The following is an 11,973-nucleotide window of genomic DNA, read 5'->3' on the forward strand; positions in this document are numbered from 1 at the left end:
TGTGGTGACCATTTATGGGGGTGCCAAGGATATGGGAGATTGGGAACCAAGAAGTTTGTGACAATCTGGGAAAAGGAGCTAGAACTTAGGGAAGGAATAAGAACAGGAAAAAAGTAAATAAGGGTTTCACTATTTTCTTACTTAGGAAAGAAAACATCACTCAGAGAGGTATGAAAGTTGACTTAGGTAGATGAGGAAGAGTGGGAAATTAGGGAAGAAGTGTTTTAATACATCCAAACTCTTTCTCCTAGAGATCTGCAAGTAATAATAAAAACGATATGATCCTAATTACTGGTGGTGAATTTCCCAGTTTGGGGTTTTCTTTGTTAAGGTTTGGTGATGTGGCAGAAGCTGGGCCAAGAGAGGACCCCCTTTCTTCATGAGATCACAACCATATTACTCACTGCTCAAAATGGGTAGGCAGGGAAATGCTCCCTTTACTGCTCTGCTTATGGAAAAGCCCCATTTAGAGAGCCAAAGAAATGCGGTCATTAAGAGGCTAACCCAAAGAGAAATAGGTCGGTCCTTACTGTGATTTTCCCAACCCAGCTACTTTTTGGTAGGAAACAAATGCTATTGATGATTCAGCATGAGCTGTGCTTGCTGTCAGACACACGACTCGTGGGAAGGGTTGAGAAACTCACCATTAACTACGCCAGTTATGCTAGTCCCTTCACAAGGGCTGCACAACTCACCAGTCTATCAGGTCAAGATGCAATCTACTTTCCAGAAACTTCAAAGCACGTGCACAATATGCAGGATCAATAAGACCACAAAAGAAACTACACCAATCAGAAAATAACAACTCTTTATAAACTTGCACGGGGTTAAGGTGTCCCCATGATATGTGTATATGTGCATATTCTCATTCTGCAGAGATCAGGTGATCCGCTTCTTCGTAACCTGCTGGGACTATCTCAGGGCTTCTGCGTAGCCTCTTCCAGCTTGTTCTGTTACAACTCCCAGCCGCAGCAAGAGCAAGTCTCTCAGAGTCTCCACACTCCGTGACCTATATCATGTCCAGCTGTAAACAAGAGTAACATGTTTAGAAAGGAACTAGGCCAGCTTGGGACCTCTGCTTCTCTGGTGAGAGAGGGTTTAATGAAAATGGTTCTCTATATGGCTGAGGCACGGACTTGCACTCATGCACTGCTCACTATTTTAGCAGTTAAATACTAAGCATCTCCTTATTTTAGTACTAAGAACTTCTCCATGAACAGGCTGGATGTGTAGCGTTTTGCTGGACAGTTGTCACGTGAGTCTTAAAGGTAGGAAGTGTGCAAACATGGAAGGTGGATATAAAAGTAAGGCAACATTTACGCGGCTTCCCAGGCATCTACGCCACGGTACAGTGAGGTGCAGAGTGAAATCTTCAAATGCCTATCAGTCTACTTTGTTTACAGTTAGTTAATTGAGAGCATTTAAGAAGTAGGCTTTTTAAAGGCTGTTTTTGTCAACCCACACAAATTACATGTCGTATTGCTTATTTTTGGTTAAGAGTAATTTCAGTGAATTATAATATTTTGTTACTAAAGAATTAGCTGCCGTAGCTCTTTTTTAGCCCTTCAAAGGAGAGGATTAATCTGAATGAATAATACAGCGGAAACCATGAAACACAGGAACTTCCATTATGAAATTACCTATCTGATTAAATTTAGAATGGCAATAAATAACAGGATGGGGGGAGCTTCTGGTGTGTTAGAAATTGAAACACAAATAAGGAACATGTCTAAGGTAAGCCGCCTTTGTGGCTGTATTTACAGCTCAGGCGATTTCCATCACAACACCTGGTGTAATTGAAGGCACTTACTAAATCGTCCACGTCACCACCTTCTTCAAACGGGGCTGCTGCCTCTTCATTCGGTTTTTCTTTGGAGGCCAGAAACTGTGAATACAAAGTCCGTTATGACACCAAAAAGACAGTTTTGCTGTTTTTGAAGGAGAGGCAAGGTGTTAGCATTGTCAAAGACAAACCTAAGAAGACCTGAAACACCATCTTGGCCTCTTCTCCTTCACTTGACTCTGGATGTGGTGTCCAACTCTGAGGTTCAACATTAACTAGTCACCAGAGAGACTGGCGCAGAGGGAGGAAGTGACATGGCTGCGGAGACAGTGACTGTGAGGAGAGTCCGTATCAGTGTGTTGGGCATCTGACATTTCCATTCTTGCTTCTGCAGGGGCTTGTTAAAGTTAATAACCAAACATCCCAAACCAGCATGCTCTGTTTAAGGGAGGGTTAAGAATCAAGTCCAGGGTGGTGCCTATGGCTCAGTAGTAGGGCGCCAGCCCCATATACTGAGGGTGGCAAGTTCAAACCCGGCTCCAGCCAAACTGCAACAACAAAAAAAATAGTTGGGCATTGTGGTGGACGCCTGTAGTCCCAGCTAGTCGAGAGGCTGAGGCAAGAGAATGGCCTAAGCCCAAGAGCTGGAGGTTGCCGTGAGCTGTGATGCCACAGTACTCTACTGAGGGTGACAAAGTGAGACTCTGTCTCAAAAAAAAAAAAAAAGAATCAAGTCGAGATTAGAATCACTTATTCTTGAACTCTCCTGAGGACAAAACAGTGTACAAAATGGACTTGTGGTAAGAAATGAGAAACATGAAAATGGTGAGCTGGGGAGGTCACTTAATGGCTTTGGTGGAAATTGTTCAGTTTGTGTTAGGAATTGTTTGAAAATAGGTAGATAAGAAATGGATGAGAAAACTTCTGTTCAGCTCTCAGCTTCTAAAAGGCAGAAACATAGAAAAGCAAAGACCCAGAAGTAAACTCTGGGCCGCCCTGGGAAGGCCATCAGGTGTAAAAGGCTGGTGAGCGCCCAGCAGACAGCAGCAGGAGGCTTCCCCTTCAAGGCCTGCGGCAACTGCTTCTGAGAGCCTGGTTCCAGCAGTGCCTGTCTGCCCTCACATGGGAAGGTGTCTTCTGGGCATCTTGTAGCAGTGAGTGTTTTAAAGGGGGTGGTGGCAGGTGGATCATGCTTCCCTCTGGCGACATTCCTCAGGGCCACATGCAGGTAGTAGGGCCTGGTGAGCTCACCTCTCCCTCACCTCTGCTGTCCTGCAGCTGCCATGTAGTTAATGCTTCTCTCACTTTCTCAGCATGAAAAATGGTAAGAACTGCTTTCTTTCTACATTCCTGGTTATTTTATGGTACAATGGATACAATCAAGGGCTCTAAAACCTAAGAACTACACGTAAACTATGTGTGTTTAATCAGTCACAAACCAAAGTCACGCGTGTGTGAAGCGAGTTTCAGGAAGCAACCTTTGCCTGCCCTTCATTCCTCGTGTACAGAAATTCACACCCAGGGAACAACATGGCAGCAGAAGAGGCCACGCTTGCCCAGCTGGGCTGCCTTCGTCAGCACCATGAGCATGGCTAGCTGACTTAACCTCTCTCATAGATTTTTCCCCCTCAGGCAAAATCATCTCACTATTCTAACTTCGATGTGACTGAATAAGGAATTTATCTTCTTTTAAGGATATTTACGGATCTTTCCATAGCCCTTGGTTGACCCTAAACTGGAAGTCAATGGCATAAAAGACAAAAAATCCGAGCAATGGGGGCAGAAAGTCTGGAGCAGAACTGTCATGAAGATTTATTTATTCTGAGTAAATATTAATAAAGATGTCTGAGGGTAAGTGAATAATAAAATCCACACATTTACTAACATACGATTTATGTTTAAAAGTTCAGCAAATTATGCTCCAATCAATCTTCCCTAAGGTGTTCCTGACTGTTATCACCATCGTGACTTTGCACCTCTCCTCTCCTACGCATTCTCATTCTCCCTGCAGGATCTTCCCGGCATCAGGAATGTGTGGCTACAGGATAAAACTTACCCAGGCTGGGTGAAGAGAAGAAAAGGGAGAGCTGAGTCCTGACAGAAACCTCAGCAGGGCCACAAATGACCAGCACCTTCCAAACAGATGACAAACTCCAGTACATCTTTTATTATTTATGATTAGCTACTTATCGATGAATCTAGAAAATCAGCGATGTTATTTGGCACTTAGCCTCTAAAAGCTCCCATTCCCACTCCTTCTCCACCTGCAAAGCCCCTTTCACAATGCGATTAAAGGATAAATTAAGATAGGGCTGTCTACACAGTATGACCACGGTATATACAATTAAACACAAATGGCACATCTGTGAGACAAGGCCAAATTCCTAGGGAGAGAGGAACAGCAGCCAAAAAAAACCCCTTTCACTGCTATCACGTGCCGAACATCTGCAACTGCTCTTCCTGACAGATCTGCTTCTCGTTTCTGTGTAAGCAAATTATGGCTAAAAGCGAGGCTGCCATCCATTATGCTTCCCAAAGCCCCAGGCAAGGCTGATCTCTTCCGTATCGCTCCTCCTCATCAGAGTTTTTAACTGCAAGCAATTCCAAGCTGTGCAGTGGCAGGGAAGCTAGAGATAGAGCTGAGAATTCAATGATTGGCCTGCTTTCTCCATAAAAGCTCTCTGGACGCAGCAGAAAGGGGTAGGAGGCAACTCTCATCTTTTCTCGTGCTCCTTCCCTCTGCCATAGGTGGAAAAAAAAAAATAGAGAATAAATAGAAAGGACACTTGTGTGACACATGCTTTCTTCCTCAGGCCACCATCGCTTACGTGGGGTTACCTGGAGATCTTTATGAAATGGATAACCTGCTACTTTTCAGTGAAATACAATCCTGGCCACAAGCAGGGACATGGAATCAATACCCCTGTATAGAAACTGCCAGTCCCAGCCTTCCGTAAGACTAAAAGCTAACAATCAGCTCATCCTCAGACCCTCACAATCCCCAAATCCAAACACACGGCTTCCATCAGGTGATTCCAAAAGATCATCCACAATCCCCAGGCATGAAAAGCATCACAAAGAACAAAAGTCATTTTCATGCGTTTTGTCTGAAATGACACACATTTGCATTTCCTTAGTGTTCCCTGTAGCTCTTTTCATGCTATCAAGGTAATAGGGAGCAGCAGAGAAACCTGCAGCCTCCTGTGGAGAACACACCCAGAACCTTAGCTGCGTGGGTTCCTCAGGAACCCTGGGCGAGCCGCCTGACCTTTTCATAACTGATACTCCTCAAAAATAAAATGGCAGCACTACTACTACTTGCCTAAGGTGACCAGATTTTCACATTGGTAAAGCAGGACACCCTTGACGAGGGCTGTGGGGCGGGGGCAGGGGCGGGGTGGGGATGGGGCCTGACAACAATGCAAACTTTGATAAGCAGCTCTGGATAATCACTTCTCAACAATTATTTGTTATTATTACAGTTTAACATTATACAATTAACAAAAATAATATAAAATTCATATCCTGGCAAAATAGCCACATGGCAGCCGAAAACCGTATATTTCCTTACTGTTCTCCTGCCTGCTCGTGCATTCTTTCCAAAAATTGGGACTTTTTTAAAACGCTGCGGGACGTGGGACAAATTGTTAAAAATCCAAAAGCAGGACGTCTATTATCTGATAACTGAGATATCAGTTATCTTACGGCATTGTGGTCAGTCTAATATGAAATAAAGTATGCGAAAATTCTTTGTGCTAGTGTCAAGGCTTACGTTCTAGTGCCTAGTATTATGCCAAGGATGTGTCCAGCAAATGATATGTGTGAGATTGTCCACAGCACCTTTACTCATAATTCCCAAAGTCTAGAAACAGGAAAATGTCTGTTGTTAAGAGAATGGATGGATAAATTGTGGTATAAATCATAAAAGGGATACTATACAGCCATGTTAAAGGATGAATAACTAAAACGTGGATAAATCACAAAAAGTGATTATATGAAGGTCAAAAACAGGTAAAACTACTCTCAGGTGACAGAAGTAAGAATAGTGGTTACCTCAGGGGACAAGAGGGTTCTGACTGGGAAGAAACCAGGGGACCTTCTGGGGTGATGAAGGTTTGTTTTGATCTGGGAGCTGAGTTCTCAGGTATACGGACATGTCATCAAGGTGCCCATTTAAGATCGGTGCATTTGGGCCAGGCACAGTGGCTCAAACCTATAATCCTAGCACTTTGGAAGGCTGACGTGGGTTGATCTTCTGAGCTCAGGAGTTTGAGAGCAGCCTGAGCAAGAGTTAGACCCCATCTCTAAAAACAGACAGGCATCTGTAGTCCCAGCTACTTGAGAGGCTGAGGTAAGAGGATCACTTGAATCCAAGTTTGAGGTTGCTGTGAGCTATGACACCATGGTGTTCAACCCCAGGGCACAGAGTGAGACTATGTCTCAAAAAGAATAAAACAAAAACCAAATGTGCCTTTACTGTATGTATACTTCTCCTCAATAAAAAGTTCAAGCCCTAAGTAACAGGTAACATGGAGATATTTTCATTATTCAAAATACACCAGAGATTTAGGCAGAAAAGAGCAAAGGTCCAACACTAGCCAGCAGTTTCAAAACACTGTTCTCAAGAAATGGTTCTTAAACTTTGTTTTATAATCCTCCCCAAGGCTTTGGCGCTCTTTTAAACACACACACAAAACTGGTGTGAGTGTGAGTTTCCTCTGTAGGTAGAGTGGCTGATGGCACTGTAAGGTGGCAGCGTGGAGAGGTGGCACCATGGTGTGGTGAAAAGGTGACTGTGCTGGGAGCCCAGGAGTCTGGATTCCAGTCAATTCTGTCAGCCACTGACATGCTGTGAGACACTGAGCTAGTCAACTCCACCCCTGCAGATGGAGTAGGGAAAATGAGCACATTACTAAGCTCTGTGCATCTGTGATACCAAGGTGGAAAATCAATAAGTGTCAACAACAGTGAAGAAGGATAGATGAGACAGGTACAAGGAGAACAAGTTCTAAAACAGTGATTTTTTTTTCCCTATAGAGCTTGTATCAAATGATTATTTAGACACAGCTCAGCTTCTTGGAATCCCGTGAAAAACTATATTCCAAAGCCCTGGGATAAATCCTCTTCCCTGCTGTGTTCTCAACATAGAATAAAAAGGACCGAGAATCAGTGCTAGAGACCAGGATTCCTGGCCAATGACTTCCTGTGAGATCCCAGACATGTCACTTCCCCTTTCCCACCCACCGCGGGAATGAACTGACAAAGGGCACATGGGGGCTCGCCAAAGACTTTGCCAAACATCAAACGCTAATGGCAGGTCTAACAACACCAACCAGAAACAGAAAAAGGTAAGTGAAAGAAGAGACAAGTTATAAAGATCATAAAAATGAGCAAAAAAGAGGGGCAATATTTATATCTAGGTTTCAAAATGAAATAAGAGGTACCGGGAATCTTAAAGTGACTACCCAAACTTCATATTATGGCAGAACATTCCTCTCTGCAGCAGGGCTGACCTTACTCTATTTCTCAAAGAATCACAGAATCTATACATTGCTCAAACACACTGGAAGGAAATGTCTATCCTTAAGATGCTATCCACACATAAAGTTACAATCTAATTTTCATTTATTTATTTACTTTTTATTTTGCCTTTTATAGAGACAGGATCTTGCTATGTTGCCCAGGCTTGTCTCGAACTCTTGTGTCAAGCAAATCCTCCTACCTAAGCTTCCCAAAGTGGTAGAGTTAAATTACAGGCATGAGCTACCCACCTAGTCCTAATCTTCATTTAAAATGGACATCCTGGATAATTATTTCTTTTCAAATGTCAACATTTAATAGCATGAAGTTGATAGCTTGCTAACTTTGAATAACTTACAGCAAATACCTCAGAAGAATTTAAGTGGACTGAGGATTGTTCTTCAATCTCTAATTATAGCCAAGTTTCCTTAAATGATTATTGGGGAAGTGACCAAACTTAACACTGGAAGGCACTGTAAATGAGTATCTCAACATAGGTCAAAAGTGATTACGGTTCCCTCCAGTGGCTGACACATGTCTGTTAAATTACAAAGGAATCAGTTTCCCTGAGACAGAATCTTCCTTTGCAGTTCTCCCCATTATCATCCTACGTGCACTCTCCCTTCTATACTTCTTTCCAAATATCAAAAGATACTATTTAAAAACATTTCTAATACCACTGACCAACTTTTCACTTTGAAAAACAAAAAAAGGGTTCAAGTGATATTAAAGCAGACACAGAGCTTACACCCCCTCGATAGAGCATATGCTGAAGGTGAACCAGAGTTCCAGGCTCTACTCTACAATTTTCCAGATCATTCTAACCACTGCCTGTTCTGGGCCAGATAATTATTTACTGAGATGAAGTCAATAGGGACTACAGTATTTTAGAGCCTGTTAGTCCAAGATTCCATTTATGAGACGTAATCCATTTAGGAATGAAGGTCCAGGGCAGCACGCAGGAACCAGCTCCGGCATCCTCTGCTGCCTCTGTGTGCTCACAGTGGAACTCCCCGTCACCTTCCGGGACCTAACAGGGATGGTTGCTCCTGTCCCTTCCTGTCAATCCTTAGCAGGTCACAGAGATAGTGCAGGGCTTTTTAGTGCTGGATTTAGACACATACACAATTTTATTACCGTTATTTTGTTCCATGACCCAGATATGATGTATACAATGTTCTAGGTGAATATCACATAATGTGAATGTTCCTTAGAAGGCAAAGTGTGATGCTAATATTAGGTATAACTATTAAATTGGTTGAAGCATCAGTAAATGTGGAAGAATGCCATTTTCTAGATGTGAGTCTGCAAGGTTAATGTGAAATATCCTCTTTTGAAGGCTCTGAGATACTGCACAGCCCAAGTGCCTAGTATAGATCTGTTATCAGTAAATTTTAGTTGAATTTCCTAATTTCTTATCTGCCATGACAGTGAGGGTAAGTTTTGCTGGTAGTACTAGAAGGTAATTACTGTGCCTTGACCATGGCGATACTGTGCTCCAAAAGAAGACTCCCGTCAAAGCCAGGCAACCAATGGTGAGACTACAAGAGATTCTCTTCACTTGGTTTTTACTGTATTTTCTCTAATCCAAGATGGTCAAGTTTCCAGAGTTGTCTTACACCACAAATGAAATCAGCCTGATAATATGCTAAGGACACTACTTCATATCTGGTCATTAACTGAAATTTCTCTCTGTAGCTTACTTATCAGACATTAAAATTCTTGATGCTTAGGCTCAGTGCCCTTAAATACCAAAGAAGATATTGCATTTGCAATATAAAACAAGCCTCACACAATTTGCAAGTGCATTACCCTTTCTTAGATTTCTTGCCTTTCTAATATTCTCGATTCGCTTCGCTGGGACACCTCTGGGTTAGATGCGCTGCTGGGAGGAAGCATCACCTTTTCAGACCCGTGCTCCTCACTTCCTCCATAAACTGCTGCACTCAACTACCACCTGAATGACAGATTTTTTTAAATGCAATAATGACTAAAATTAGATTATTTGTCTTGACTTATTTTACTTACTCAGCAGAAACTACCTAAGTCTTCACCCAATGTGACAATTAGCATTGTGTGCCAACTTGGCTAGGCTGTGCTGCACAGTTCTCTTAAACACTGCTCTATTCTGTAGATGTGATTAACATTTACAATTTCTGTATTCTGTAGATGTGATTAACATTTACAATCACCTTACTCTGAAAAGCTCACCGTTCATAACGGTGATAGGCCTTATCCGATAAGTTGAAGGCCTGAAGAGCAAAAATTGAGTTTCCCAGAGGAAGGAATTCTACGTCAAGACTACAGTATAGAAATCCTGCCTGAGAGTACAACCTGCTAACCTATTCTACAATTTTCAGCCTTGTCTTTTCCCACAACTGTATAAGCTGACTCTTTAAAGTCACTCAACCTGTGTGCACGTGTGTGTGTGTGTGTGTGTGTGTATGGGTGTGTTCTACTGGTTCTGTTTCTCCAGGGAACCCTGACTGAAAGGGAAAAATATTATCCCACATTGTATGAAGTGACAAATAGAATAAAACCACACTCAGGCCCCTGGTACTCAGTACTGACTGCAACAGGACTGGGCACAGACATCACAGAACTCCTTCGGAGACAATAATCACCCCCTGCCAGCATGCTTTAAGAAAAATCTTTTGCCAGGCAAAGTGCTTAATAAAAATTCTTGTATATTCTCTCTCAAACAATACTATGGTTTCTACCAAATGCCTCTATTGAATTGAAAATTCAAGACATTTTTAAGTTGTCCTACATTTTGCCAATTTTGCCATTTCCAGCCCTGTTCCTGCCATTTCCCTAACAGATTCCTGTCTGCTAGTCCCAAACCAAGCTCTTCCTTAGCATGTATAGGTCTTTTCTGAGCCCTCTTTGCCTCCCTATACTACCTTACACCTGACCATTTGAGCTCCTGGAAGACAGGGGTGATTTCATGTTTCCCTGGATAGTGCCCTGCATATTAGCAGAAGTAGTAGCTGCCAGCTGCCAGGCAGAGATCTGCAGGACCAGATCAGTCAATGACTGAGATTGAAACGGAATCTTATGAACTACACACTTTTGAGCTATTCAATTTAATTTCATTAAAATTTCATCACAGCCTTGAGGTATAATGAAGTGTTACTGAACTGAATAGCCAGATGTATTTGACTCATGGCTGAATCAGATTCAATATTCAGACACCAAGCAGGGAGGCCTTGGCCTAAGAATCTACGCCCCCCCCATACATGGGGGCCTTTTACTGAAAACACCTGGATGTCCCTCATGTTAAAACATTAGTGTTTCTCTACCCCCTACACATTACAATCATCTGAGGGCTTTCAAAACTCAAACCAATCATGCCCTGGACCCATCTTAGACCAACAGAGTCTCTGGGGTTATTCTGACTTGATTTTAATCAACATTAAAAAAAAAACAAAAAAGCTCCCCAGGTGACTCACGTGTGGTCAGGGTGGGAATCATAGTCTTTACCAGGGCCTAGGCTAAGTTTGTATACTCTATGGAGTAGCTCAAGCTATAATACTGGAATAACAGGTAAATTCTAGAAATATAACCACGGGCTACAGGAAATTGTAGTAAGTCGATAATTTCTCCCATGAGGATGCTGCAGTACAAGCACTTTGCTTATTCTTATTGAAAGAAAGTGTGTACTAATTTAGTCACCCATAAAATTTAACTTCGTCAAGGGTATCAGGAAAATATCCGTAGCAATAATTCAACTAACGTAAGGAAGTTACCCCTCAATACCTTTTCGGCCTCTTCAGATGTGACAGAGCTTCCAGGGGCTTCATCTTTGGAGATTAGAGTAATTCCATCTAAAAAGTAATTCAGAGTAAATCCAAATACAGTCAAGTCCAATCTCACCTTCCTTTCTCCCACACCTCCTCCCCTCTATGTGCTAACTCTTCGCAGATGATGTGATTGTATATCTGGAAAACACCAGGGATTCTACTACAAAACTCTTAGAAGTGATCAAGGAATACAGCAGCATCTCAGGTTACAAAATCAACACTCATATATCTGTAGCCTTTATATATACCAACAATAGTCATGCTGAAAAAACAGTCAAGGACTCTATTCCGTTCACAGTAGCACCAAAGAAGATGAAATATTTGAGAGTTTACCTAACAAAGGACGTGAAAGATCTCTATAAAGAGAACTATGAAAATCTAAGAAAAGAAATAGCTGAAGATGTTAACAAATGGAAAAACATACCATGCTCATGGCTGGGAAGAATCAACATTGTTAAAATGTCAATACTACCCAAAGCAATTTTAATGCAATCCCCATTAAAGCTCCACTGTCATACTTTAAAGATCTTGAAAAAATAATACTTTTTTAAATATGGAATCAGAAACAACCTTGAATAGCCAAGACATTACTTAGAAATAAAAACAAAGCAAGAGGAATTACACTACCAGACTTCAGACTATACTATAAATTGATGGTGATCAAAACAGCATAGTACTGCACAAAAACAGAGAGGTAGATGTATGGAACAGAATAGAGAACCAAGACATGAACCCAGCTACTTACCGTTATATGATCTTTAACAAGCCAATTAAAAACATTGAATGGGGAAAAGATTCCCTATTTAACAAATGGTTCTGGGTGAACTGGCTGGCAACCTGTAGAAGACTGAAACTGGACCCACACCT

At 42.0% G+C, this 11,973-nt stretch overlaps 1 protein-coding gene across 1 annotated transcript in view; it reads right to left on the reverse strand.

Annotated features, from left to right (window-relative positions):
• Positions 1–945: 945 nt before the first annotated feature.
• The window catches only part of XRCC5 (X-ray repair cross complementing 5), a 91,713-nt gene continuing 80,685 nt past the window's right edge, over positions 946–11,973 (reverse strand). The window contains exons 19-21 of the mRNA XM_003785091.3: positions 11,063–11,130; positions 1,811–1,885; positions 946–1,024 (exon numbers count right to left, since the gene is read on the reverse strand). Of these exons, the coding sequence (XP_003785139.2) occupies positions 1,010–1,024; positions 1,811–1,885; positions 11,063–11,130 (158 nt within the window). The 3' untranslated portion in view covers positions 946–1,009. The remainder of the gene's footprint in view (positions 1,025–1,810; positions 1,886–11,062; positions 11,131–11,973) is intronic.

The sequence above is a fragment of the Otolemur garnettii genome, unplaced genomic scaffold (assembly GCF_000181295.1).
Source record: "Otolemur garnettii isolate 467f Iridium unplaced genomic scaffold, OtoGar3 scaffold00013, whole genome shotgun sequence".
Taxonomy (NCBI): Eukaryota; Metazoa; Chordata; class Mammalia; order Primates; family Galagidae; genus Otolemur; species Otolemur garnettii.